This window comes from Melanotaenia boesemani, chromosome 18, assembly GCF_017639745.1.
Source record: "Melanotaenia boesemani isolate fMelBoe1 chromosome 18, fMelBoe1.pri, whole genome shotgun sequence".
Lineage (NCBI taxonomy): Eukaryota > Metazoa > Chordata > Actinopteri > Atheriniformes > Melanotaeniidae > Melanotaenia > Melanotaenia boesemani.
Genome location: NC_055699.1, coordinates 773,424 through 801,305, shown reverse-complemented (window position 1 = coordinate 801,305; position 27,882 = coordinate 773,424). Strand labels below are relative to the sequence as shown.

Sequence of the window (27,882 nt, the reverse complement as noted above, 5' to 3'; positions counted from 1 at the left end):
CCCTTTGCTCCATTCACTTCAACTATACATTCTTTTTTTACTTTCTCCTCAAGACAGGAGTGCTCTTAACTTGCGTTAAAAACTGCAAAGAAGACCGTAGAATTGTAAAAAGTACTTCTGTGCGCAGCAGACCCTTCTGCTGCTCAGTTAAGGAATTTTTTATGCAACTTGTTTGCATAGAGCAACTGTTTGTTTGAGGTGTGTGCTGAGCTAAAATTCAACCAAAAGCTTGGACTTGTCTGTCAGTAATATCAAATGATTAAGAAGAACAGGCTGCACCAATAACAGTGATAGTTCAGAAAATAGTTTTTAGTATTCTTCTGCTATGGGTCATTTAACCAGAACAGTTTTGTCCAATCAGGTTTTAGGGATAATTTTCTCCACCTTCTTGTCCAAGATGGCGACCATCAGAACTAACTGTTGACTCACCAGTAGGCGACATCATGACGGCTCCGCCCATCATTATTTATTAACCACCATTGCTCTGCTGAACAAGTAGCTCTATTTTCTGTTTTTATTTATTCATCATAATCCTTTTGCTTTTTCTCGCTGTTTATGTGTGATTGTTGCACAGATTTACCGCTTGCTGCATTGCAAATTACCCCACAGGGATAATAACGACTCCTTGAACCACAGAGAGAATTTACTAGTATTGGTAGATGGGTTTCTGTGCATTACAGAGATTCGTGCACAGCTAAGGAGTAAAAAGCATCACTGGTCCTGGTTTATTTGGCAGAGACAAAGCTAAACCGCCAAAAAGATGGATGGAAAATCTTCAGTATTCTGAGGGGATCATGGTCTTTTGCCAAAAACAGAAGAAGATTGAGGATCCAGGCCAGTAAATAAGCAGGCCGGGGTCCTTAGAGTCTTAAAGACAGCAAAATTCTGTGATGCTCACTTTATGCCTTGAAATGCTAAACTTTATCTCCTGTGTCTTCACAGAGAAGATAATTAAATCCATCTAAACATTTGTATTAACACTGCTCCTATTCACTTAAAAAGTCTAAACATTCATAGTTAAGGACGGTGTTGGGACCTTTGTGGCCCAGTCTGGACTTTATGCCTGTTTGGCTGGCTGGCTGCACATTTTTCTTCAAGCTGCAATACATTGTGCTTTCTCAATCACCTTCAATGAGTTTAACATTCAAAACAGTCCCAAACAGTTTAAATGAATCAGTTTACTTCCAGTCTGGACTTAGTTGGGCAATATGTTGATTATACTTGATGTATCCCAAGTTGTTCTACATGCGATATAAAAAAATGGCTTTATTCTGAGTGTTTCCAACCAGGAAACTTTTAAAAATGAAAATATTTTATTTTCAGGTGGTTGGTGCAACATGATTTCCAACATGCACAGTCGGCTGGTGAGTGTGTGTACATGTAGAGACCTGTCGTCTTATAATTAAGATAAATAACATCAGGCTGTTTATTTTTATATTAAAAGGACTAAATATAGACCTGTTATAGAGGGAAAGGAATCTTAAAATACTTCTGTTGATCTGGTGTTGCATAGAAAACTCCATATATTGGGAAACACTGGTTTTTGTTAAAAGCTTTTGAGTGGGGGTCCCCGGTTAAAAAAAAAAAAAAAGTTAAATAAAGATAGCTAAATTTAACTTTATTGCGTTTTTTTTCCCCCCTTAAATGCTAATTGTGTTTTTTATTCATGATCATGTTAAATTCAACTTTCACAGGAGATAATCCAAAACACTGAGAGATCCTATATGTCATGTATCGCGATAACAATAAAAGATATTGCAGTAGTAGTCTAGATCATACTGGCCAGCCCTAGTTCCAACCAGGTGATACAGAACAGCATCTCTGGACACACAACACGTCCAGCCTTGAAGCAGATGGGCTGCAGCAGCAGAAGACACACCGGGTCCTCCTGCCAGCTAAGAACAGGAACCTGAGGCTACAATTCACACACACTCACCAACACTGGACAATAGAAGATGGAGAAACGTTGCTGGTCTGATGAGTCTCCATTTCAGCTCCACATTCAGATGCTCGGCTCAGAATCTGCTGGAAACATCATGAAAACATGGATCCATCCTGCCTTGGATCAAAGCTTCAGGCTGCTGCTGGTGTAATGGTGGGGGGAGATTTTCTTGGCCCACTTTGGGCCCCTTAGTACCAATGTGGTCTGGTTTAACCAGCACAGCCTACCTGAGGTGAGGTGTGCAGCCAAAAAAAAATCCGCAGCAACTGTGTGATGCTATCATGTCAATATGGAGCAAAACCTCTGAGGAAGGTTTCCAACACCTGGTTGAGTCCATGAGACCAAGAATTAAGACATTTCTAAAAGAAAAAGGGTCCTACTGGTACTAGTCAGGTGAACTTAATAAAGTAGATGGTGAGTGTATGTTTTGTGTATGGAAAAATTACTTATGTAAAATAAAAAATCACAAATCCAGAGAAACCAGAAGTGGTTTAATGTCATAATCTTGTGATATTCCTGTGGAATGACCTGAATATGCCAGACGCTGCTGCCGGCAGTGTTTTGTTGTTGTTGTCTCTGACTGTGGGAACAGCTGATGCAGACGCTCGCAGCTCTTCCTGGGAGGAGATGTGGGAGACGGTGGCTGACTTTAGAGAGCTTTGTCTACCAGAGAAAACATGGAAATGAACAGAAGTCAGATGAAACATTCATGATTCTCTGCAGGAACGTTGGATCACTGCAGAAGTCGACAGTGACGGGAAACACAGAAATTTAATTTAAAACTAAATCCAGCAGGTTTTGGAGTTGCATGAACATACAAACTTATTATTTCTGTGCTGGGAAACAAGTTCGGTGTTGCCTACACATCAGTGTTCAATAAAACGTAGCACTCTTTTGTTCATACTCAAACTTAATCTTGTTATTAAAGATTTTTTAGAGGATTCTTCGGGGGGGGGGGGGGATTGGAAGTTTAGCATGTTCTCTGTTTTGCATGCACAGGCCAAATTTGAGTTACGGCATGCTGGCCAATGAAGGCTGAGGTTCTTAAAATATATGCCCATCCATCCACCCATCTATCCATGGAGGCAGCAGGAAGGAAAGCCAGACCTCTCTCTTCAGCTCCTCCTGGGGGATGATGAGGCGTTCATGGACCTGAAGGAATATCAAATCCCTCCCGTGAGATCTGACTCTGCCCTGCTTGTCTTTTCCTTGTTGAATGTGCTTGAAAAACCTCCAAAGGGAGGTAACCAGGGAGCTTCCTAATCAGATGCTTGAGTCATCTCAGGTGACTTCTGAGGGAAAATTATAAATTTGTAGTTGGTTTTTGGCTGTTGGCAGGAAGGACTTCCTGTATCTTTCTGTCTTGCAGCAACTTGGACGGGGCACAAATGAAGTGTCTTTTTGGGATCAATAAATTTGTCTTGAGGCCTCTTGAAGCCTCTGACTGAGCACACTGTTGTTTCCTCACTGTTGTGTAGTTCAGGGACTCCCTTCATGCATAAAGCCACGGACCCCCTGCTCCAACCCATGCTGAAACCATACTTTATGCTTTTAAGTGAGTTTGTCTCCATAAATACTGTAGTCCTTTCCTTCAATAAAGACAAAGTTAAACTAAGTTAATTAAATTAACATAGAGCTTTACTATTAAAATGGGGACAATGTGTGGAAATGAATCACAGTGGCTCTTAATTTCAAAGCTCTTGTGAGGAGCTTGTGCAGCATTCTTGTCTGGACAATCGGTCCCAGAACTTCCAGATCAGTCCACAGAACAGAACCAGAACTTTTGGATCTTGATTCTTAAAAAATAACATCATATCTGCAAACTCAGAGGGTGTGAAAATGGAGACAGACATGGCGTCATGAGGTGGGGCTGGGGGCATTTTGTGATTTTACCTTGTAAATGAAGCATTCTGGTGAGAAAATTTAACATTTCCTTCAGATGAAAAAGCACATTAGGAGCATGTGTTAAAAAATTTGGAATAGCATTTAAGGCGCATTTCTGCTCCCTTACGTAAGTGAATAGTGACGTCCATTTAAAACATTGTCATGGGTCGCTGTCCTTCCATTCGTCTTTTGCGTTGCAGTGGTTGTAAAGTCAACTACTTCACTAGTGGGCAGTGCTGAGTTCAGAGTTTACTCCTGCGATCCGACATCAGCTCCAGACACCAGCTGGTGGTGGTAATGCATCGCTATATAGTTGTTTCCAACCGCCCAGCTTGCCCTAAACACTCTCATTGCCTTTCTTCTAGAGTTGGGCCAAAACAGATATCAGCATCGGAAATACTCACCGATCCCGCCAAAAGTAAAGGAAGGGGATCTGCAATTGTTCCTGTCTAAACACCGTTCGATACCACAGAAACGGAATTATAATTCGTTTTTTCTGCCCAACACCATCACACACAGACACAGGAAGTTATGTAATTTTGTGTGACAAGTGTTTGGATTGGTAGGTGGAAAAGCAGCAGCACATGAGTTACTGTTGTGCTAACATTTAGCATTAGCATTATATTCTTACTCGTTAGAAAATCCCGCTAGCAAAACAGCGACATGCCTCAAATGCAGGGCTGCAGTTTCCAGAGGTGGCACGAACGCTGGCAAATTTAACACCAGAAACCTTGTACAGCATTTGGGTTGCCTGATGGTACCTGATGGTATCTGAATGTACCTGATGGTACCTGATGGTGCCTGATGGTACCTGAATGTACCTGATGGTACCTGATGGTGCCTGATGGTATCTGAATGTACCTGATGATACCTGATGGTGCCTGATGGTATCTGAATGTACCTGATGGTGCCTGATGGTGCCTGAAGGTACCTGAATGTACCTGATGGTACCTGATGGTGCCTGATGGTACCTGAATGTACCTGATGGTACCTGATGGTGCCTGATGGTATCTGAATGTACCTGATTGTGCCTGATGGTGCCTGATGGTACCTGAATGTACCTGATGGTACCTGATGGTGCCTGATGGTATCTGAATGTACCTGATGATACCTGATGGTGCCTGATGGTATCTGAATGTACCTGATGGTGCCTGATGGTGCCTGAAGGTACCTGAATGTACCTGATGGTACCTGATGGTATCTGAATGTACCTGATGGTACCTGATGGTACCTGATAGTGCCTGATGGTACCTGAATGTACCTGATGGTACCTGATGGTACCTGATGGTACCTGAATGTACCTGATGGTGCCTGATGGTACCTGATGGTACCTGAATGTACCTGATGGTACCTGATGGTGCCTGATGGTGCCTGATAGTACCTGATGGTGCCTGATGGTACCTGATGGTGCCTGATAGTACCGGATAGTACCTGATCGTGCCTCATGGTGCCTGATGGTTCCTGATAGTACCGGATGGTACTCGATACTGCCTGATGGTACCTGATGGTACCTGAATGTACCTGATGGTGCCTGATGGTACCTGAATGTACCTGATGGTGCCTGATGGTGCCTGATGGTGCCTGATGGTACCTAATGGTTCCTGATGGTATCTGAATGTACCTGATGGTACCTGATGGTGCCTGATGGTACCTGATGGTGCCTGATGGTACCTGAATGTACCTGATGGTACCTCATAGTGCCTGATGGTGCCTGAATGTACCTGATGGTACCTGATAGTACCGGATAGTACCTGATAGTACCTGCTGATAGTGCCTGACAGTACCTGATGGTGCCTGATAGTACCGGATAGTACTTGATACTGCCTGATGGTGCCTGATGGTACCTGATGGTGCCTGATAGTACCGGATAGTACTTGAAACTGCCTGATGGTGCCTGATGGTACCTGGTGGTTCCTGATAGTACCAGATAGTACTTGATACTGCCTGATGGTGCCTGAGGGTACCTGATTGTAACGGATAGTACTTGATACTGCCTGATGGTGCCTGACAGTACCTGATGGTGCCTGATAGTACCGGATAGTACTTGATACTGCCTCATGGTGCCTGATAGTACCGGATAGTACCTGATAGTACCTGCTGATAGTGCCTGACAGTACCTGATGGTGCCTGATAGTACCGGATAGTACTTGATACTGCCTGATGCTGCCTGATGGTACCTGATGGTGCCTGATAGTACCGGATAGTACTTGAAACTGCCTGATGGTGCCTGATGGTACCTGGTGGGTCCTGATAGTACCAGATAGTACTTGATACTGCCTGATGGTACCTGATGGTGCCTGATTGTACCGGATAGTACTTGATACTGCCTGATGGTGCCTGATAGTACCGGATAGTACTTTTTTTTTTTTTAACTTGTCCAGCATCATAGCAAGCAAAATGATAATCTGGTTGCTGTATCGTGCTGAACAAATTTGCTCTGCCAAGGGGCGGTCTATGGGTAAGGCTCCTCTTGATAATGTGATTAATTTATTTATTTATTTACTTTGAATCACGGAATCTATGTAATCTTGCTGGACCTGACCGGAGGGGACAGAAAAAGATGGAAAATAGCAAAAAGAGCAAAAGGGAAAGAAGAAAGGAGACAAAAAGATCACAGACAGAAGGAAAACGACCCTTCAATGCACACCATCACCAGACAACAAACTGTTACACCTGTACATGAACACACCAGAAAATTTCCTACAACTTTTACAAAAGCAGAAACACACACACAGAAAAAAACAAACAAACAACAAAACAAAAAAAACAAAAAAAAAAACAGGGCTGCCAGTCATTAAGAGTTTTTTAATAATAGCCAAATCAAATCAAAAAGACATAACAGCGACCAGATACTAACTCACAGGAAAAATACAAAAACATTTTTTTTTTAATTTTTTATTATAATTATGGCTTAGTATTAAAAACCCACTAGGAAGGAAAGCCAGACCTCTCTCTTCAGCTCCTCCTGGGGGATGATGAGGCGTTCATGGACCTGAAGGAATATCAAATCCCTCCCGTGAGATCTGACTCTGCCCTGCTTGTCTTTTCCTTGTTGAATGTGCTTGAAAAACCTCCAAAGGGAGGTAACCAGGGAGCTTCCTAATCAGATGCTTGAGTCATCTCAGGTGACTTCTGAGGGAAAATTATAAATTTGTAGTTGGTTTTTGGCTGTTGGCAGGAAGGACTTCCTGTATCTTTCTGTCTTGCAGCAACTTGGACGGGGCACAAATGAAGTGTCTTTTTGGGATCAATAAATTTGTCTTGAGGCCTCTTGAAGCCTCTGACTGAGCACACTGTTGTTTCCTCACTGTTGTGTAGTTCAGGGACTCCCTTCATGCATAAAGCCACGGACCCCCTGCTCCAACCCATGCTGAAACCATACTTTATGCTTTTGAGTGAGTTTGTCTCCATAAATACTGTAGTCCTTTCCTTCAATAAAGACAAAGTTAAACTAAGTTAATTAAATTAACATAGAGCTTTACTATTAAAATGGGGACAATGTGTGGAAATGAATCACAGTGGCTCTTAATTTCAAAGCTCTTGTGAGGAGCTTGTGCAGCATTCTTGTCTGGACAATCGGTCCCAGAACTTCCAGATCAGTCCACAGAACAGAACCAGAACTTTTGGATCTTGATTCTTAAAAAATAACATCATATCTGCAAACTCAGAGGGTGTGAAAATGGAGACAGACATGGCGTCATGAGGTGGGGCTGGGGGCATTTTGTGATTTTACCTTGTAAATGAAGCATTCTGGTGAGAAAATTTAACATTTCCTTCAGATGAAAAAGCACATTAGGAGCATGTGTTAAAAAATTTGGAATAGCATTTAAGGCGCATTTCTGCTCCCTTACGTAAGTGAATAGTGACGTCCATTTAAAACATTGTCATGGGTCGCTGTCCTTCCATTCGTCTTTTGCGTTGCAGTGGTTGTAAAGTCAACTACTTCACTAGTGGGCAGTGCTGAGTTCAGAGTTTACTCCTGCGATCCGACATCAGCTCCAGACACCAGCTGGTGGTGGTAATGCATCGCTATATAGTTGTTTCCAACCGCCCAGCTTGCCCTAAACACTCTCATTGCCTTTCTTCTAGAGTTGGGCCAAAACAGATATCAGCATCGGAAATACTCACCGATCCCGCCAAAAGTAAAGGAAGGGGATCTGCAATTGTTCCTGTCTAAACACCGTTCGATACCACAGAAACGGAATTATAATTCGTTTTTTCTGCCCAACACCATCACACACAGACACAGGAAGTTATGTAATTTTGTGTGACAAGTGTTTGGATTGGTAGGTGGAAAAGCAGCAGCACATGAGTTACTGTTGTGCTAACATTTAGCATTAGCATTATATTCTTACTCGTTAGAAAATCCCGCTAGCAAAACAGCGACATGCCTCAAATGCAGGGCTGCAGTTTCCAGAGGTGGCACGAACGCTGGCAAATTTAACACCAGAAACCTTGTACAGCATTTGGGTTGCCTGATGGTACCTGATGGTATCTGAATGTACCTGATGGTACCTGATGGTGCCTGATGGTACCTGAATGTACCTGATGGTACCTGATGGTGCCTGATGGTATCTGAATGTACCTGATGGTACCTGATGGTGCCTGATGGTACCTGAATGTACCTGATGGTACCTGATGGTGCCTGATGGTATCTGAATGTACCTGATGATACCTGATGGTGCCTGATGGTATCTGAATGTACCTGATGGTGCCTGATGGTGCCTGAAGGTACCTGAATGTACCTGATGGTACCTGATGGTATCTGAATGTACCTGATGGTACCTGATGGTACCTGATAGTGCCTGATGGTACCTGAATGTACCTGATGGTACCTGATGGTACCTGAATGTACCTGATGGTGCCTGATGGTACCTGATGGTACCTGAATGTACCTGATGGTACCTGATGGTGCCTGATGGTGCCTGATAGTACCTGATGGTACCTGATGGTGCCTGATAGTACCGGATAGTACCTGATCGTGCCTCATGGTGCCTGATGGTTCCTGATAGTACCGGATGGTACTCGATACTGCCTGATGGTACCTGATGGTACCTGAATGTACCTGATGGTGCCTGATGGTACCTGAATGTACCTGATGGTGCCTGATGGTGCCTGATGGTGCCTGATGGTACCTAATGGTTCCTGATGGTATCTGAATGTACCTGATGGTACCTGATGGTGCCTGATGGTACCTGATGGTGCCTGATGGTACCTGAATGTACCTGATGGTACCTCATAGTGCCTGATGGTGCCTGAATGTACCTGATGGTACCTGATAGTACCGGATAGTACCTGATAGTACCTGCTGATAGTGCCTGACAGTACCTGATGGTGCCTGATAGTACCGGATAGTACTTGATACTGCCTGATGGTGCCTGATGGTACCTGATGGTGCCTGATAGTACCGGATAGTACTTGAAACTGCCTGATGGTGCCTGATGGTACCTGGTGGTTCCTGATAGTACCAGATAGTACTTGATACTGCCTGATGGTGCCTGAGGGTACCTGATTGTAACGGATAGTACTTGATACTGCCTGATGGTGCCTGACAGTACCTGATGGTGCCTGATAGTACCGGATAGTACTTGATACTGCCTCATGGTGCCTGATAGTACCGGATAGTACCTGATAGTACCTGCTGATAGTGCCTGACAGTACCTGATGGTGCCTGATAGTACCGGATAGTACTTGATACTGCCTGATGGTGCCTGATGGTACCTGATGGTGCCTGATAGTACCGGATAGTACTTGAAACTGCCTGATGGTGCCTGATGGTACCTGGTGGGTCCTGATAGTACCAGATAGTACTTGATACTGCCTGATGGTACCTGATGGTGCCTGATTGTACCGGATAGTACTTGATACTGCCTGATGGTGCCTGATAGTACCTGATGGTGCCTGATAGTACCGGATAGTACTTTTTTTTTTTTTTAACTTGTCCAGCATCATAGCAAGCAAAATGATAATCTGGTTGCTGTATCGTGCTGAACAAATTTGCTCTGCCAAGGGGCGGTCTATGGGTAAGGCTCCTCTTGATAATGTGATTAATTTATTTATTTATTTACTTTGAATCACGGAATCTATGTAATCTTGCTGGACCTGACCGGAGGGGACAGAAAAAGATGGAAAATAGCAAAAAGAGCAAAAGGGAAAGAAGAAAGGAGACAAAAAGATCACAGACAGAAGGAAAACGACCCTTCAATGCACACCATCACCAGACAACAAACTGTTACACCTGTACATGAACACACCAGAAAATTTCCTACAACTTTTACAAAAGCAGAAACACACACACAGAAAAAAACAAACAACAAAACAAAAAAAAAAAAAAAAAAAACAGGGCTGCCAGTCATTAAGAGTTTTTTAATAATAGCCAAATCAAATCAAAAAGACATAACAGCGACCAGATACTAACTCACAGGAAAAATACAAAAACATTTTTTTTTTAATTTTTTATTATAATTATGGCTTAGTATTAAAAACCCACTAGGAAGGAAAGCCAGACCTCTCTCTTCAGCTCCTCCTGGGGGATGATGAGGCGTTCATGGACCTGAAGGAATATCAAATCCCTCCCGTGAGATCTGACTCTGCCCTGCTTGTCTTTTCCTTGTTGAATGTGCTTGAAAAACCTCCAAAGGGAGGTAACCAGGGAGCTTCCTAATCAGATGCTTGAGTCATCTCAGGTGACTTCTGAGGGAAAATTATAAATTTGTAGTTGGTTTTTGGCTGTTGGCAGGAAGGACTTCCTGTATCTTTCTGTCTTGCAGCAACTTGGACGGGGCACAAATGAAGTGTCTTTTTGGGATCAATAAATTTGTCTTGAGGCCTCTTGAAGCCTCTGACTGAGCACACTGTTGTTTCCTCACTGTTGTGTAGTTCAGGGACTCCCTTCATGCATAAAGCCACGGACCCCCTGCTCCAACCCATGCTGAAACCATACTTTATGCTTTTAAGTGAGTTTGTCTCCATAAATACTGTAGTCCTTTCCTTCAATAAAGACAAAGTTAAACTAAGTTAATTAAATTAACATAGAGCTTTACTATTAAAATGGGGACAATGTGTGGAAATGAATCACAGTGGCTCTTAATTTCAAAGCTCTTGTGAGGAGCTTGTGCAGCATTCTTGTCTGGACAATCGGTCCCAGAACTTCCAGATCAGTCCACAGAACAGAACCAGAACTTTTGGATCTTGATTCTTAAAAAATAACATCATATCTGCAAACTCAGAGGGTGTGAAAATGGAGACAGACATGGCGTCATGAGGTGGGGCTGGGGGCATTTTGTGATTTTACCTTGTAAATGAAGCATTCTGGTGAGAAAATTTAACATTTCCTTCAGATGAAAAAGCACATTAGGAGCATGTGTTAAAAAATTTGGAATAGCATTTAAGGCGCATTTCTGCTCCCTTACGTAAGTGAATAGTGACGTCCATTTAAAACATTGTCATGGGTCGCTGTCCTTCCATTCGTCTTTTGCGTTGCAGTGGTTGTAAAGTCAACTACTTCACTAGTGGGCAGTGCTGAGTTCAGAGTTTACTCCTGCGATCCGACATCAGCTCCAGACACCAGCTGGTGGTGGTAATGCATCGCTATATAGTTGTTTCCAACCGCCCAGCTTGCCCTAAACACTCTCATTGCCTTTCTTCTAGAGTTGGGCCAAAACAGATATCAGCATCGGAAATACTCACCGATCCCGCCAAAAGTAAAGGAAGGGGATCTGCAATTGTTCCTGTCTAAATACCGTTCGATACCACAGAAACGGAATTATAATTCGTTTTTTCTGCCCAACACCATCACACACAGACACAGGAAGTTATGTAATTTTGTGTGACAAGTGTTTGGATTGGTAGGTGGAAAAGCAGCAGCACATGAGTTACTGTTGTGCTAACATTTAGCATTAGCATTATATTCTTACTCATTAGAAAATCCCGCTAGCAAAACAGCGACATGCCTCAAATGCAGGGCTGCAGTTTCCAGAGGTGGCACGAACGCTGGCAAATTTAACACCAGAAACCTTGTACAGCATTTGGGTTGCCTGATGGTACCTGATGGTATCTGAATGTACCTGATGGTACCTGATTGTGCCTGATGGTACCTGATGGTGCCTGATGGTATCTGAATGTACCTGATTGTGCCTGATGGTGCCTGATGGTACCTGAATGTACCTGATGGTACCTGATGGTGCCTGATGGTATCTGAATGTACCTGATGGTACCTGATGGTACCTGATGGTGCCTGATGGTGCCTGATGGTATCTGAATGTACCTGATGGTGCCTGATGGTGCCTGATGGTACCTGAATGTACCTGATGGTACCTGATGGTGCCTGATGGTATCTGAATGTACCTGATGGTACCTGATGGTACCTGATGGTACCTGAATGTACCTGATGGTACCTGATGGTACCTGAATGTACCTGATGGTGCCTGATGGTACCTGATGGTGCCTGATGGTACCTGATGGTGCCTGATAGTACCGGATAGTACCTGATGGTGCCTCATGGTGCCTGATGGTTCCTGATAGTACCGGATGGTACTCGATACTGCCTGATAGTACCTGATGGTACCTGATGGTGCCTGACAGTACCTGATGGTGCCTGATAGTACCGGATAGTACTTGATACTGCCTGATGGTGCCTGATGGTACCTGATGGTGCCTGATAGTACCGGATAGTACTTGAAACTGCCTGATGGTGCCTTATGGTACCTGGTGGTTCCTGATAGTACCAGATAGTACTTGATACTGCCTGATGGTGCCTGAGGGTACCTGATTGTACCGGATAGTACTTGATACTGCCTGATGGTGCCTGACAGTACCTGATGGTGCCTGATAGTACCGGATAGTACTTGATACTGCCTCATGGTGCCTGATAGTACCGGATAGTACCTGATAGTACCTGCTGATAGTGCCTGACAGTACCTGATGGTGCCTGATAGTACCGGATAGTACTTGATACTGCCTTTTTTCTTACTTTTCCTACATTTAAATTATTTCTTTCTCTTTGCTCTTATTTTTGCTCTTGTGTGCTTTTAACTCCTCTTCGTCATGCACACAAAACTTGCGGAGTTAGCGCTGGTGGCTCTTCTGGTTTTTGCCCTTCTCACGGCTGTGTCCGGAGACCGCACGCGGAGTCATGGCTCCATTGTTTACAGCAGGGATCAGCTGTTAGCCCTGCGCAGCGCGCCGGTGCTATCTGTGGAGCGGCCCGATGTTCCCCCCGAACTGAAGAGGAGGAGACGGGAACGCCGGGCCGGAGCCGAGCGCCGTGCTAGGAGGAGACGTTACCGGCCCGTTCTCCCGTCCATCATCATGGGGAACGTAAGATCTCTAACCAACAAGATGGACGAGCTGGCGGCGCTGACCCGGCACCGGCGTGAGTACCGGGAGAGCAGCCTCCTGCTGTTTACTGAGACGTGGCTAACTGCGCTGGCTCCGGACACGGCTGTGGAATTGGACGGATTCACGCTACTACGGGCAGACAGAAGCAAGGAGAGCGGTAAGAGGAAAGGAGGAGAGCTGGCAGTGTTTGCAAATGATAGATGGTGTAACCCTGGGCACATCACTGTTAAGGAGCAGCACTGCTGTAAGGACATTGAACTGTTGGCTGTGAGCATGAGGCCCCACTACCTGCCGAGGGAGTTCACTCATGCCCTCGCTGTGGTGGTGTACATCCCCCCCTCTGCTAACGCAGATGCAGCCTGTGATGTCCTGCTCTCAGCAGTGAGCAGGCTGCAGACACAGCATCCTGATGCCCTCCTTCTCATCTCTGGAGATTTCAATCATGTTACTCCACCCTCCTCCTCACTGCCCAAATTCACCCAGTATGTCACATGCTGCACCAGAGACAATAAAACACTGGACCTGTTTTACGCCAACACCAAGGAGGCATATCATTCACTCCCTCTTCCTCCCCTGGGCCGTGCCGATCACAACCTTGTGCACCTCCTGCCTGTGTATAAACCTTTTGTGCACAGGCAGCCTGCTGTCACCCGCACCGTTAAGAAATGGTCCGAAGAAGCCGAGGAGGCCCTGAAGGACTGTTTTCACACAACGCTGTGGGGTGTCTTCAGTGATGCCCATGGGGAAGACATCGACAGCCTCACCGACTGCCTGACAGACTATATTAATTTCTGTGTAGAAAACACCGTACCAACCAGGACTGCACGGAGCTTCTCCAACAGTAAGCCCTGGATCACCCCAGACATCAAGGCTCTCCTGAAGGAGAAGAAGAGAGCCTTTCAGTCCAGGAACAAAGAGGAGCTGAAATTTGTGCAGAGGGAGTTGAGGAGGACGATCAGGAGGGGGAAGGACAGTTACAGGAGGAAGATGGAGTACCAGCTGCAGCACAACAACATCCGTGATGTCTGGAAGGGACTGAAGACCATCTCGGGCTACAAGGAGCCAAAGTCCCAACGGGTGGGAGACCAGGGCAGGGCAGATGACCTGAACTTATTTTTCAATAGGTTTGATCAGGCACCCGCTCTTCCATCGACCCAGTCTCCTCTGCTGCAAACCCCATCAGCTTCTACTGCCTGCAGCTCCGCCTTACCCCCCTCTCCCTCTCTTACAATCTTTGGCTCACACACCTTCACTTCACACTCTGTCCCGTGTGCCCCTCCCCCATCAACACCCCCCTGCTCTGGTCTGTCCTTCACTACATACCAGGTGAGGGAGGCCCTTAAGAAGACCAGGGCTAGGAAAGCTGCAGGTCCGGACGGCATCAGCTCCAGGCTCCTGAAGTCCTGCACAGACCAGCTGTGTGGGATCTTTGGGTACATGTTCAACCTGAGCCTGAAACTGGGGAAAGTGCCAAAGTTGTGGAAGACATCCTGCATCGTGCCCGTGCCAAAAACATCGCACTCAAAGGAGCTCAACGGCTACAGGCCAGTAGCTCTGACGTCTCACCTGATGAAGGCGCTGGAGAGACTGGTCCTCGCACATCTGCGTCCGATGGTGAGCTCCTTCATGGACCCGCTGCAGTTCGCCTACCAACCTGACATCGGGGTGGATGATGCCATCCTCTACCTCCTCCACACCTCTCTCTCTCACCTGGAGAAGGCTGGAAGCACTGTGAGGATGATGTTCTTTGATTTCTCCAGTGCATTCAACACCATCCAGCCCAGGTTGTTGGTGGACAAGCTGCAGCTGGCTGGGGTGGACCATCACCTCACCTCCTGGATTCTGGACTACCTTACCCACAGACCACAATTTGTGAGGGTGCAGGGCTCTGAGTCGGACCGGCTTCTCTGCAGCACGGGTGCACCGCAGGGAACGGTTCTGGCTCCTTTCCTGTTCACCCTCTACACCGCGGACTTCGCACATAACACACCATCATGCCATCTGCAAAAGTACTCTGATGACTCTGCTGTTGTTGGCCTCATTACAGATGGAGACGACAGGGAGTACAGAGGACTTATTCAGGACTTTGTGGACTGGAGCCTGCGGAATAACCTCCAGATCAATACCAGCAAAACCAAGGAGCTGGTGGTGGATTTCCGCAGGCATAACAACTCTCCACCTGTACCAGTGAACATCCAGGGAATGGACATCGACCTGGTGAGGTCCTACAAGTACCTGGGTGTTCACCTGAATGACCGTCTGGACTGGTCGGACAACACCAACGCCCTGGTCAAGAAGGGCAACAGCAGACTGTTCCTGCTCAAGAGGCTGAGGTCCTTCGGAGTGCAGCGTCCACTCCTCAGGACCTTTTATGACTCTGTGGTGGCCTCAGCCATCTTCTATGGGATAGTCTGCTGGACCAGCAGCATAATGGACAGAGACAGGAGGAAAATGGACAGACTGGTGAGGAGGGCCAGTTCTGTCCTGGGATGCCCCCTGGACTCAGTAGAGGTAGTGGGAAATGAGAGGATGACTGCTAAGCTGTCATCCATGTTGAACAGCCCATCCCACCCCCTCCAGCACACCCTGACAGCTCTGAGCAGTTCCTTCAGTGAGCGGCTGCTTCATCCTCGCTGCGTGAAGGAGAGGTACCGCAGATCTTTCCTGCCTGCTGCTGTCAGGCTTCACAACAAACTTAATGCCCGCTAGACTGAAGAATATAACGAACTATACGGACTTGTGCAATAACATATCATTTATCTTACTGTTCATTTTTCACTGCTGTTTTTGCACTACCCATTACCTTGTATATACATCCCCAGACACACCCCCTGTACTGTGTACAGGTTTTTTTATTACATTTAGTCATTTATTTAACTATTTCACTTAGTTTTATTATGTTTAAGTACTTACATTTCTTTTTATTATCCTCTTAAATTGTACCATTTGTTGTCTATTGCGTGTCTTCTGCTGCTGTTGCGCTGCAATTTCCCCGCTGTGGGACAAATAAAGGTTATCTGAATCTGAATCTGAATCTGAATCTGATGGTGCCTGATGGTACCTGATGGTGCCTGATAGTACCGGATAGTACTTGATACTGCCTGATGGTACCTGATGGTGCCTGATTGTACCGGATAGTACTTGATACTGCCTGATGGTGCCTGATAGTACCTGATGGTGCCTGATAGTACCGGATAGTACTTTTTTTTTTTTTTTAACTTGTCCAGCATCATAGCAAGCAAAATGATAATCTGGTTGCTGTATCGTGCTGAACAAATTTGCTCTGCCAAGGGGCGGTCTATGGGTAAGGCTCCTCTTGATAATGTGATTAATTTATTTATTTATTTACTTTGAATCACGGAATCTATGTAATCTTGCTGGACCTGACCGGAGGGGACAGAAAAAGATGGAAAATAGCAAAAAGAGCAAAAGGGAAAGAAGAAAGGAGACAAAAAGATCACAGACAGAAGGAAAACGACCCTTCAATGCACACCATCACCAGACAACAAACTGTTACACCTGTACATGAACACACCAGAACATTTCCTACAACTTTTACAAAAGCAGAAACACACACACAGAAAAAAACAAACAACAAAAAAAAAAAAACAAAAAAAAAACAAAACAGGGCTGCCAGTCATTAAGAGTTTTTAAATAATAACCAAATCAAATCAAAAAGACATAACAGCGACCAGATACTAACTCACAGGAAAAATACAAAAAAAATTTTTTTTTAATTTTTTATTATAATTATGGCTTAGTATTAAAAACCCACTAGACAACTCAGTGACTGTCAGCATGCAGAGCATGAGAAACAAGGAGTGATCAGTGATGAAGAGTGGTGAGTGAGATCATGCAAATGCGACCTCGCCTCCACGGAGGCCAGAGGCAGACCAGGGCCTGGGCCGGGCCCTCAGCAGCAGACCCGGAGCAGCAACCCATGCCACCCCACCACAAAGACAACTCCAGCCCCACCCGAAGGGCGGCAGAGGAGAGCCCCAGCAAGAGCCCCCCACGGTCCCGGGGCACAGGCCCCAGTGGGCCAAGATCAGCAGCCGCCGGCCCCGCCAGGGACCGGCCCACCCAGGGCAGCCCAAGCGAAGGGCCCAGGGCCCCAGGAGCCCAGAGGCGGCCGCCCCACCCCCCAAAGGCAGAGGGCCCGCAACATGCCTAGGAGGACCAGGCCCCCCCAGACAGCCACCCGGCGTAGGCCAGCACACACCCCGATGTTCCAGCCGCACACCCCGGGAACCAGGGTGCTATCGGCCCCCTCCCCCCACTCCCCATCTACTTCAACCTGCACCCCATATAACCCCACACTCACACCCTCCCCCGTGCCACACCCACAATCACTCACCACCACACAATCACGCCACACACAACCCTCCCACCATGCCCCGGGGGGGACACCCCAGGCGGACCAGCGGACAGCGAGCCCCAATCCCCATATATCCAGCAGCTCACCAGCGCAGCCACCCCGGGACCCAGCCCCGGGGCAACCACCCCCCCCCCCCCCCACCCCCCCTGCCCGCCCCCAGCCACACACAGGAGGAGCAGGGGTGTAAGAGGTTCCCAATACCCTCTCCCTCCCCTCTCCTGACTGTTTATGTAGTGTGTGTTGTGTGCAATTAAAATTGAGGGGCAGTGACTGCAATGAGCCGCGAGCCGGGCCACCTAAGTGGCCCAGCCCGCCATGCACCGCATGCCATGCCCCCCAGGTGTTGTTTGTGTGTTGTGTTTCTTGTGTTTTGGTGTCTCGGTGCAATTAAAACTGAGAGGCGAGCAGCCACGGGGTGCATCCAAGGAGACCACTGAATGGTCTCCTCCGTTCCACCCCGCATGGCTCCACGCCTCCCAACTCCCTACGTGTGTGTGTGTGTGTGTGAGACAGAGAGAGCGGGAAGTAAGAGGTGTCCGGGGATGTACGTCCAGAGGGAAGCAAACTACCCTCTGGATGATGAGCCTTTAGTGGCATTAGGCACCCCTGCTCCCCAGGAGGCCCCCCAGGGCAAGACAGGCCAGGAGAGGCCGCCCCCCACGACCGGGCCATTCAGGGACCGCAGCCAGTGAGCCGCCACCCACCCCAGAAAGTTCCCACCCTCCCACACCCTTAAAGGGGAATGAGAGGATGGGGACAGCGGCAGGCCCAAGGCCCACCACCCCCAGCAACGAGGTCACAGTCCTCCACCTACACTAAGTGATGGAACTAAGCACAGGGGACCAGAAGGAATGAGATTCAGCCGAATAGTTCTTTAAGGAGGCAGACCATATTAATGTCACCCAAGTCACCTAGTAGACATAGTGCGGGGATTGTAGGAATATTACATTTAAACCATGTTGACATGTCCACACATACCTGAAGCCAGAACCTGCAGACAGGTGTGCAGGACCACAAGGCATGGAGGTAGTTGTCAGGTGTGTTTTCATTGCAGTGTGTGCAGATGTTTGATTGTGACAGACCCATTCTGAACATCCTTTGTCCTGTATAATGAGTTCTATGCAGAATTTTGAATTGTATTAGTTACATATTTGAATTTTTAGTCATTTTAAAGGTGTTTAAACATATTTGTGACCATTTATCTTTATTAAAGTTACTGGATAAGTCACCCTCCCATTTTGAAGTTGGAAGACAGATTGAGTCTTCTAGTTTAGATAATAGTCTATATGTTTTTGATAATAGCTTTGGGGCATTGAGATTAATGAATTCTGCCACCCTAATAGGTAGCTGTAAGTTTAATTGATTAATGGTATATTTTTTACATATAATAGATTTAAGCTGGTGATATTCTAAAAATGTTTTGCTACTGATTCCATATTGTGAAGTGAGAATATTAAATGATAAGAAGTTTCCATTTTCTATTATATGTTCTAACTGTTTTATTCCTTTATTTTTCCATTGAGTAAAATTGATAAGCTTTTTGTTTTGTACCTGAATGTACCTGATGGTGCCTGATGGTGACGTCTGTCTCACCCTTGCAGCACCTGTCCCTCTCCTACTCTTCCTTATCATGATTTCAGTATTTACCGAGCTATCATTGATTCTCGGATGTTTGAGGAGGTTTGTGGTGTTGCTACATCACCTCCATGTCTTCCTACGCACATACAGGGCTGTTGCTGTTCAGCTCCACACTAATCCTATGGACTGAGTGAGTGATTTGCAAAATCAGGGGATACAGTTCGGCAGCAAATCCAAATCTGCATTGTTAAACATATATATATATATATATATATATATATGACATTGTTTGATTTATTCATTTATTTTTCATTATTAAAATTTTTTTTGACAGCTGTCTCCATCTTTGCCTCAAACAGACTTTATTTTTCAGTATTAAACTCCCTGCAGGGCACAAACCCTCAGGTAGCTGGAAACAGACAGAGGTAAAAAGATGAAGAGGAGGAGGAGGAAGCAGACTGACAGAAGTAGGTCATCTCTCTGCCAGAACAACAACAAATACCAAATACCAGACTGATTCAGTGTTTTTGTCTTTCGTCTCTTCCTGTTGTGTCATTAGCATCTCTCCTCTTTCACCTCCTTGTGTCTTTTCTCTCCTATTAAAATATTTCAAACCTGCCATCTTCCTTATCACAAGATGACAAAGGCTTTAGATAAATAAGTGATGGTGGAGAGTTTCTCTCTCTCCTTGTTTCCTGCCTCCTCTCCTCGCCCTTCCTCGCTCCAACTCGCCTTCTCCTCTTCTTGCCGTCGCGTCTCATCCTGCAGAGATCACACGAGAGAATTCCCTCTGAAGTTTCCATGACGAGATGGCGCTCAAAGTTAAATCATTCACACGATTTCCAGCCTCTCGCTGTCTTTCTGTCAGTTTTCTCTGAATGAGTGCATCTTTAAAGGGTTAAGCTTTATAACGGATGGAAGTCTTCTCTCAGAGTTAGGACTGGATGGATCTTATCCTTCAAAAGTACAAATTCACCTGGAAACTGTAAGCTAAATTTATTAATGTACAGGATTGATAGGTACGGTGACATGACAACAACTTTGGTTTCAACAATCGAGATCAGCTTCGGAAACATTTAATTCATCATGTCATGAATCTTCACCAATCAGATCCCACCATTTGTGAGTTTCCTGGAGTTAAGCTAAAGCAAGAAACGAGCAGAAAGACTTAAAGTGGAGCAGCTGGTGGACATGACGGAGGCGGGTTTATCCTCCAATGACAGTGTCTCCATCCGCTCATCCTTTCTTTTCTTTAACAACTTTATTCCTTGTTGTTTGGTTGAACTTTACATCCTTCTGACTTTTCTTCCATCTCTTTTCGGCCAATCTTTTCCTTCTGCTTTTCTTTCCTTTTCTTTTTCTTTTCATCTTCGCCTTACCTCCTCTTGCTCGTTGCTTCCAAACATCGTTATTCCACCGTTTTCTGTCCTTCATGTCCTCTGTTTCTTACTTCCTCGTGTCTAAAATGTCATATTTGTTGTTTTTCATTCTTTCTCTTCCTTCTTTCTCTCCTCCACTTCTAGTATACCTTCTCTTCTTTGCTCACCTCATCCATCCAGTGCAGTTCTTCCAGTTTGACCTTCAGAGCGATCTAAACCCGCCCTCTTAGCAGACGTCAAATTGGATGTAAATCCGATCCATCACTCTTTTATTGGATCTGTCTTAAACCTTAAATGATTCAGAGACACAAAGAAAGAAGATGAATGGGTTTGCTACGCGCCGGTTTCTGTTTCAGTTTCCTCACATCAAAGGAGCTGCCAGCAGTAATGAGGCCCGAGTCCATCAAACCAAATCCATTTTTACTTCTGCAGCTCCTGCCTGAAGAACCTGGTTCTGGTTACCTTCATGTTTTTTTCAGCCACTGAACTCTGTGGTTCTGGTGGCCTGATCTGTAATAAAAACTGGATGTAGTGACGGTGTTGAGGTGGAAGTTCAGAGCTAGCCCAGTGCAGACTAGTAAAAGTCGGGGAGTACTTCAGGCCTTTGTTTCAGACTCAGTGACTAAACCACCTGGACATGTAGAGTTCGATGTGTGACACAGTTTATATCCTGGTGTATAATAGAAGGTACTGTAAGGCAAGGCAGTTTATTTGTATAACTCATTTCATGTACAGGACAGTTCAAAGTGCTTTACATAAAACAAAAGCATTACAGATATTTAGAAATAGTAAAAGGCATCAACACATAATCACAATAAAATAATAAATTACATTAAAATGATTAAAAGCAAGATAAGTTAAAAAAAAAAAAAGTTAACATGCAGATTTCATACATAGGCTCATGAGAAAAGAAATGTTTTTAACCTGGATTTAAAAATGTCTACATTTGGTGGAAGTTTAATCTCCACTGGCAGTTTGTTCCATTTGTTTACAGCATAACAGCTAAATGCTGCTTCTCCATGTTTAGTCTGGACCCTGGTCCGGACTCTGGTCTGAACTCTGGTCTGGACCCTGGTCTGGACTCTGGTCCGGACCCTGGTCTGGACCCTGGTCTGGACTAGTTGCTGCTAGGTTTATATTCTCTGAACATATAACAGATGTATTCTGGGCCTAAACCATTCTGGGATTTGTAAACAAGCAGAGGGGTTTTAAAATCTATTCTGTGACTGACTGGAAACCAGTATAAACTGGAAACCAGTGTAAAGATGTTAAAACTGGTGTGATGTGTTCAGATCTCTTAGTCCTGGTTAAAACTCCAGCAGCAGTCTTGGATGTAGTCTCTGATGCTCTGATCTGTGTCCAGGAACTTTGGCTTTCCTGGTGGAAAAGGATTGCCCAGGTTAAGACTGAGTAAGGAGTTTAATGGCCACATTAACACGGGCATTTTGCCGTGTTTTCCCTCCTATGCTCCCCCACAAAAACCCCTATCTACATGAAAATGTGCAGACACAACTGTACCGTTGTCAGGACGATCCAGCACCCGCCTCTGAAGCCCTGCTGACCAATGAGAGGACTGACTAAAAATGACCCCTCCAGCTTTCAGTTTGTCAGATTAAAGCCTTTGTTTTGTTTAAAAAATATATATATATATATATATATATATATATAACAGGTAATCTATTCCCACCTATTTAATAATTGAAGGGAAAACTATTTATTATTTTTGTGTGTGACGTGTAAGATACCAGGTATCAGGTAGTATCTATCTAACTCCCAATTCCTCCATTTGCTCCACAGCAGCCACATTTTCTCCTAATCTTTGGAAGTGGTTTTCAGGTGTTCTCAGGGCTTTCTATAGTTCTTTTTGCTTGTTTATTTATTGGACACTTGTTTTTTCAGCCAGGGGAGCATAGCTAATGCTAACAGACGGTGTTGTTAAAATAATTTACATAGAGATAACCACCCTAACCCCTGTGTGAGACTGCGCTCACATTTCACTGTTTGACCTTTTACATAATATTAGATATATATTATATAATCAATACGAACAGCGATTTTGTACCAGAAAACATCGGTATCGACACATATCTAATTTCAGGAATCTGAAGCAGAGAAAAGATGATTGGAGCGTCTTTATCTTTCACCTTTAAAGCAGATGCCTTGAACAGCTGTCAAGAGAAGAGTAATTATTAGTGTTGATGCAGTTTTAAAAACTACAGACTGAAGAAAAAATTAGTTGTTTCTGCAGCTGATCTCATCCGAGGAAACAATCTGAACGTCACAAGTTGTAAAGCGAAGCAGAGATAAAGGTTTGGAGGGAAGACAAAGCTGCTCAGGCTTTGAAGAGTATCAGATAACACCCACCCACACACACACACACACATCATTAAGACCTATCGTACGGATAGACACACACACACACACTTTCAGAAAGTTGACCACAATCTCTCACATAGGCTTTCCCTGGTAGCGAGCATCGGTTTATTGATCTCTGTGCTTCTGTTTGTGGTGAGAAGCTGCAGGAAGTGAAATCAGAGGCGTGGCGCCGAGCCTCACCAACTACTGTCTCCGACCAGAAAACTGCGTCCTTGTTCAGTTTCTGCAAAGCAGTGTTTTCTGTTTCTGATGGGACGACAAATGTGGTCAAATCATGATTTAAAAAAACAAAAACTCCTCAGACGACCCAGTAATGCACATGTGACGTCACCGTGGCTTTCTCCGCCATTTTAGAGCCACCCGGCGACCGACCCGGCAACGCAGGTTCCTCACGTTTCTCCCTTTTTAAAACACGCTGAAAAGAAACGTCCCTACGATGAAAAGAGTCGTTTCGATGCAGAAACAGGAATTATTTCTAACTTTGTTTCAACCTGTTTGGCTGCGTTTGGTTTGAGTTCATGTCATGAATTTACGAACTCTTCAGGTGTGTCCCAAACCGCGCACTTCTATACTTCGAACACTACATTTAAGTGCTTAGTGCGCTGACATAGAAATTTCAGTAAAAACTCAGTGCACTGAAAGTACCCGGATGCTGCCCTAAACTCGGCCAAAAATCTAGTGCGAAACGATGGACACTACACGCACTAAACGGACGCCATCTTGCTGACGTAGCGGAAGGGGAGGGACTTTCAACCAGTTTTTCAGAGCTGGCAGCCACCGACTCAGCGGTACCGATGCAGATGGAGGCTGTTTTTTTACTGTTGTAAGTATGAAGTTATGTGATCATAATTCTAATATAAACTGCAGCATGCTTCTTATCTCTTCTATCCATGATGACAGTTATGGATCTGATCATTTGTTGGAGGCTGCAGTAGAGTTAGCAACGTAAATGTTAGCAGTTTTAAAGCAGATTTCGAGGATCTAGATGGGCTATAAGTGTTAAAAAAGATTAATGCTATAGGTTCCGTATGTTTATTCATGATTGTTGAACCTCCAGATAAAACACTGCGGGGTCTCTGGCGTAAACGAAGTGGTCCTTGATCTGAAAACTGATCTGGAAACACCGCTGGTTAGAGAACCGGCCCGTTTCCATGGTAACGCTGACGAAGCCGTAACTGATTGTACATCACTTTAAATAAGAGTCTGCAAAGTACCCATAAAGTACATATATATAATAATGTTTGCTTTTATATAACCTGCCATTCTGTGTTCACCGTAGGTCGCTTTGGCATCAAACCACCGAGCCAGCAGTGGCACTGAGGTATTTACCACCTGCGGGCTGGGACGCTGCTGTGGAGAAGAGGAGGCGGCAAGAGAGAAATGTTTTAATAAAAAGTTTAAATAAAATGTTTTCTGCATCCCTGTTTTAGCGTCTTCATTACTGCGTTTCATATTTTAAATGATGGTTTCTAGTAAAATCGGTTTCCTGTTGCAGACGTGAACGTATCAGTGTAAACACCAATAAAACACATAGATAATGTACTTTAATTCAGTTAAGATATCTTTATTTAAAAGCTGTTTTATTAGTGTTTTAAATTACACTTTATACTAACAAGTATGGGGGAGACATGCAAAGACACATGAACGTGTGCTGATGGTTTCTATTGTTATCTACTGAGATAGATTAATACAGTGGAGGCCACGGTTCTTTGTTTCACTAATGAGGCCTTTTAAAAGACATTTAATAGCATAAAAGTATGATGACATGTAAACACGTATGTTAACATGATTTTGGATTTTGGAAGGAAAAAGAAAGTATATTAACAGAGCGGCGCTGCTAAGCTGGTACGTCACTACCGGAAAGTGCAAAACGTTAGAGCTCAATGTGGATCAGGACTTACCCACGATAGTGTCACTACAGAAGGTAGAGCTTAGTGCGAACTACACACTACCTTCCAGTGCACTCAAGTAAGTGTGCGGTTTGAGACACACTCTTCTTGTCTGAAATGTCCTCTCGTCTGCTCTGATGTACAGCAAAATGACAATAGAGCTTGATTTGATTTTATTTCACTACATTTGAGCTGCTGGAAAAAATGATAAGATGGAAAAACTGAGAAATTCTGAATAAGAAAGATTAAAAGACCTGTGTGTCGTCAGTGTGCGGTCTCTCTACAGCAGGTAAAATAAGAAGCGTACAACATTTTTCTCAGTAAATATTTTCTAATGTGGCTACTGACATGACATTTTCATACAAAGAATAGAAAAGAAAACCAGTTCAGATAAACACTCAGGACTAAGACCTGTACGAAAATCTTATTCTGAAACTTTGAAGCTGGTGTCATGTGTGCTGTTTTCCTGGTCCGGGTCTCTGATTGGCTTGAGACAGAAACTGTCGTACTCCGTGGATAATAAATCCTGCTCCGACACAAAAGCCACATTTAAACATCACTAACGTTGTTGGGGGTGATTGCATAATTCTTTCCAGGGATTCTGTGAATACAGCAGAAAAATACAAAAGAACCCATTCAAGATGTTTTTGGATGGAAAAGTGTTGGAAAACCAGTATAAACCAGTATTGAGCTGGTGCACTGAGTTGTGTGGCAGCGATAGCAAATGGCCGCAGTGGTCCATCAGCAGGGATTAGCTGGGTCCAGCTCGTCTCTGTAGCCTCGCTTTCATGCTGTGAACCAGCACCTGATGAAGCACCAGGACCGAAGTCAGAGGTTTTGTTTTAGTGAGATACTGGGTCCTTTTCTCATTAGTCTGAATTTCCGGTGTCACTCTTTGTGATTATTCTGCTTATTTTGGCCGTGGAAGAGTAAAAACGCGTGAAGTGAGGAGCTCTCACGGTGAGACGGTTGGATGGTTGCTGCATCTTTTTCTTTCTGGCTTTTTTAGGCCTGCTTCATGTTTTTTGCCCAGTAACAGGCAGACATGGGTTGTTTTCTTTGTTTTACTTGTTGTTGGTCTTTTATTATGCTGCCCTGAGGTTTGCTTCGTTCTCAGCTGCACTAATTTGTTGGTTTTCCTGTCTGCTTGTTTTTCACCGCTGGTGGTCTTCAGGTTTTTATGTGTTTGCTCTCATAAACCCCTAAGAGGCTTTTAGTGTCTCCGCTGCACATATTTACTGTTTTTATGAGCTTCTGTCTTTTCTTTACCGCTCATACTGCTGTTTCTAAATGGACTGAATGAATCTGAAGTGTGTGTATGTGTGTGTGTGTGTATGTGTATTGCAGGACATATGCACTGCGACGTGTGCGTGATGCCTTCAGGGCCAACAGAAAAATTGAGGATCCAAAAACGGTGGCTCAGCTGATGGAGGAAGGACAGCAGATGCTGGCAGTGATACAGAGACAGGTGTGACACACACACACACACACACACACACATGCTGTGTTTCTATCTTCGTGTGGATACACACTGACCTTCCGACTGCCCTTTGAACCCCCAAATCACCCGGAGAGGGTTTGTCCGCAAAGTCTGGATCAACCAAAATGTCCTCGCAAAGATGCATGCACACACACACTGACACACACACACACACTGTCTCTGCAGACTCCCCCTCAGGTAACCAGGTTGACTAGTATGCAGATGAACACCTGTGTGCTGACTGACCACCTGTCCCGTACACACGGACCCTCATTACCGTGGCAACTCCAGGCTAATCACCCCACTGTTAGTCACTTTGTTCCCATAATGCATCAGCAGCCACTCAGCCAATCCCAGCAGAGGATTGTGAGTCTCCCCGTCTGCATCTGTATTACTGCCTCTCGTCCAGCTTTTTCTTTTTTTTTTTTTAGCTAAAGTGTGAATTTATGAGGAGTATGATTCATGAGTCGGGTGGGGTTTGTACTGTAAATGCATCACATCCACACACAACGCAGTGGTGGGTGGAGTCTGTGTCACATGATAGACCTTTACACAGAACGGTAAATGCAGTACAGAAGAGGTCTGGAATCTGGCACATTTTGGTCTGAATAGCACAGAGATGCAGGACAACAGCCCCGTGTTCCACCATGTCTTTACAGCTGGGATCATAGCAGCTGGTGTTGGGGGTCCGGTGGTGTGGTGGGTTCCTGCAGTCCAGAACATTGCAGCGTGGCATCACGCAAATCAAAACTACCAGTAAAGTTATTTTAGTAAAACTCTCCCCATTTAATGTCCTACGTGTCCATTAGTGGTTTATTTTAACTTGTACATATAATTATTACAGCGTGCTCGGTATCGGTATCCCCTGCACACGTTTGATGAGTTATGGAGTTTTTTATTGTGCATGTTCTACATGCCCTCATGAATACACCAGAAATAAGCACCATGTATTTGTTTATTTTTCTCAAATGATATCATCTTTACATTATTCAGCAATGACATTTTAAACCAAATGTCAAACAATTAAAAAGGAAACCCTAATATTTAAACACGTGATTCTCCTTTTTATGCATAAGCAACAGAAACCCGTCTCAGTGTCAGTCTGGCTGACGTCTCCGTCCTCGTGAGCCTCTGGGCTGCTGCACTCACTGCAGAGACTGAAACTGGCTGCATCTCTTTCTGAACCTCGACCACATCAGACTGCCCTCTCTCTGCCTGCAGCAGGAACAAGTAGCCTGCAGTTTTTATGGTTTTCACTATTTGCTTACTTAAGAAAAAGCTAAATGCGAAAAAAAAAGCTCAAAAGTTCCAACAAGAAGACTCGGGTGGCGTTCTTGTCATGCTGGTGCAGCCCTCTGCCTTGAGGCTCCTACATTCTGCTTCCACGTTGAAATAAGTGGAATGAGCCGAGCGGGTTGGGTTGTTGGTGCTTTAGCTTTGCTTTGTTGTGGGAAACAGTATAAAAATCTGCTTTGTAGTGGAGTCAAACTAAGTGTTATGCAGTATATTTCAGATTATACAGTGCAGCTGTGTCTTCATAATCTTTAATATGAAAATGATTGTCAGCGCCGTGTAGCATCATCTTCTTTGTTTACATAAAGACGTCCTCTCCCTGTCAACCTAGAAATGAAGCCATT

General features: G+C 44.8%; 2 protein-coding genes across 2 annotated transcripts in view; one reads left to right on the top strand and one right to left on the bottom strand.

The window, feature by feature from the left end:
* Positions 1–27,882, top strand: part of LOC121629241 (LYR motif-containing protein 4B) — an 80,488-nt gene that overhangs the window by 9,473 nt on the left and 43,133 nt on the right. Inside the window, exon 2 of the mRNA XM_041968880.1 lies at positions 26,113–26,233. Within this exon, the coding sequence (XP_041824814.1) occupies positions 26,113–26,233 (121 nt within the window). The remainder of the gene's footprint in view (positions 1–26,112; positions 26,234–27,882) is intronic.
* fars2 (phenylalanyl-tRNA synthetase 2, mitochondrial) overlaps positions 1–27,882 on the bottom strand; it is a 295,775-nt gene that overhangs the window by 234,419 nt on the left and 33,474 nt on the right. The gene's annotated exons all lie outside the window — the stretch shown is intronic.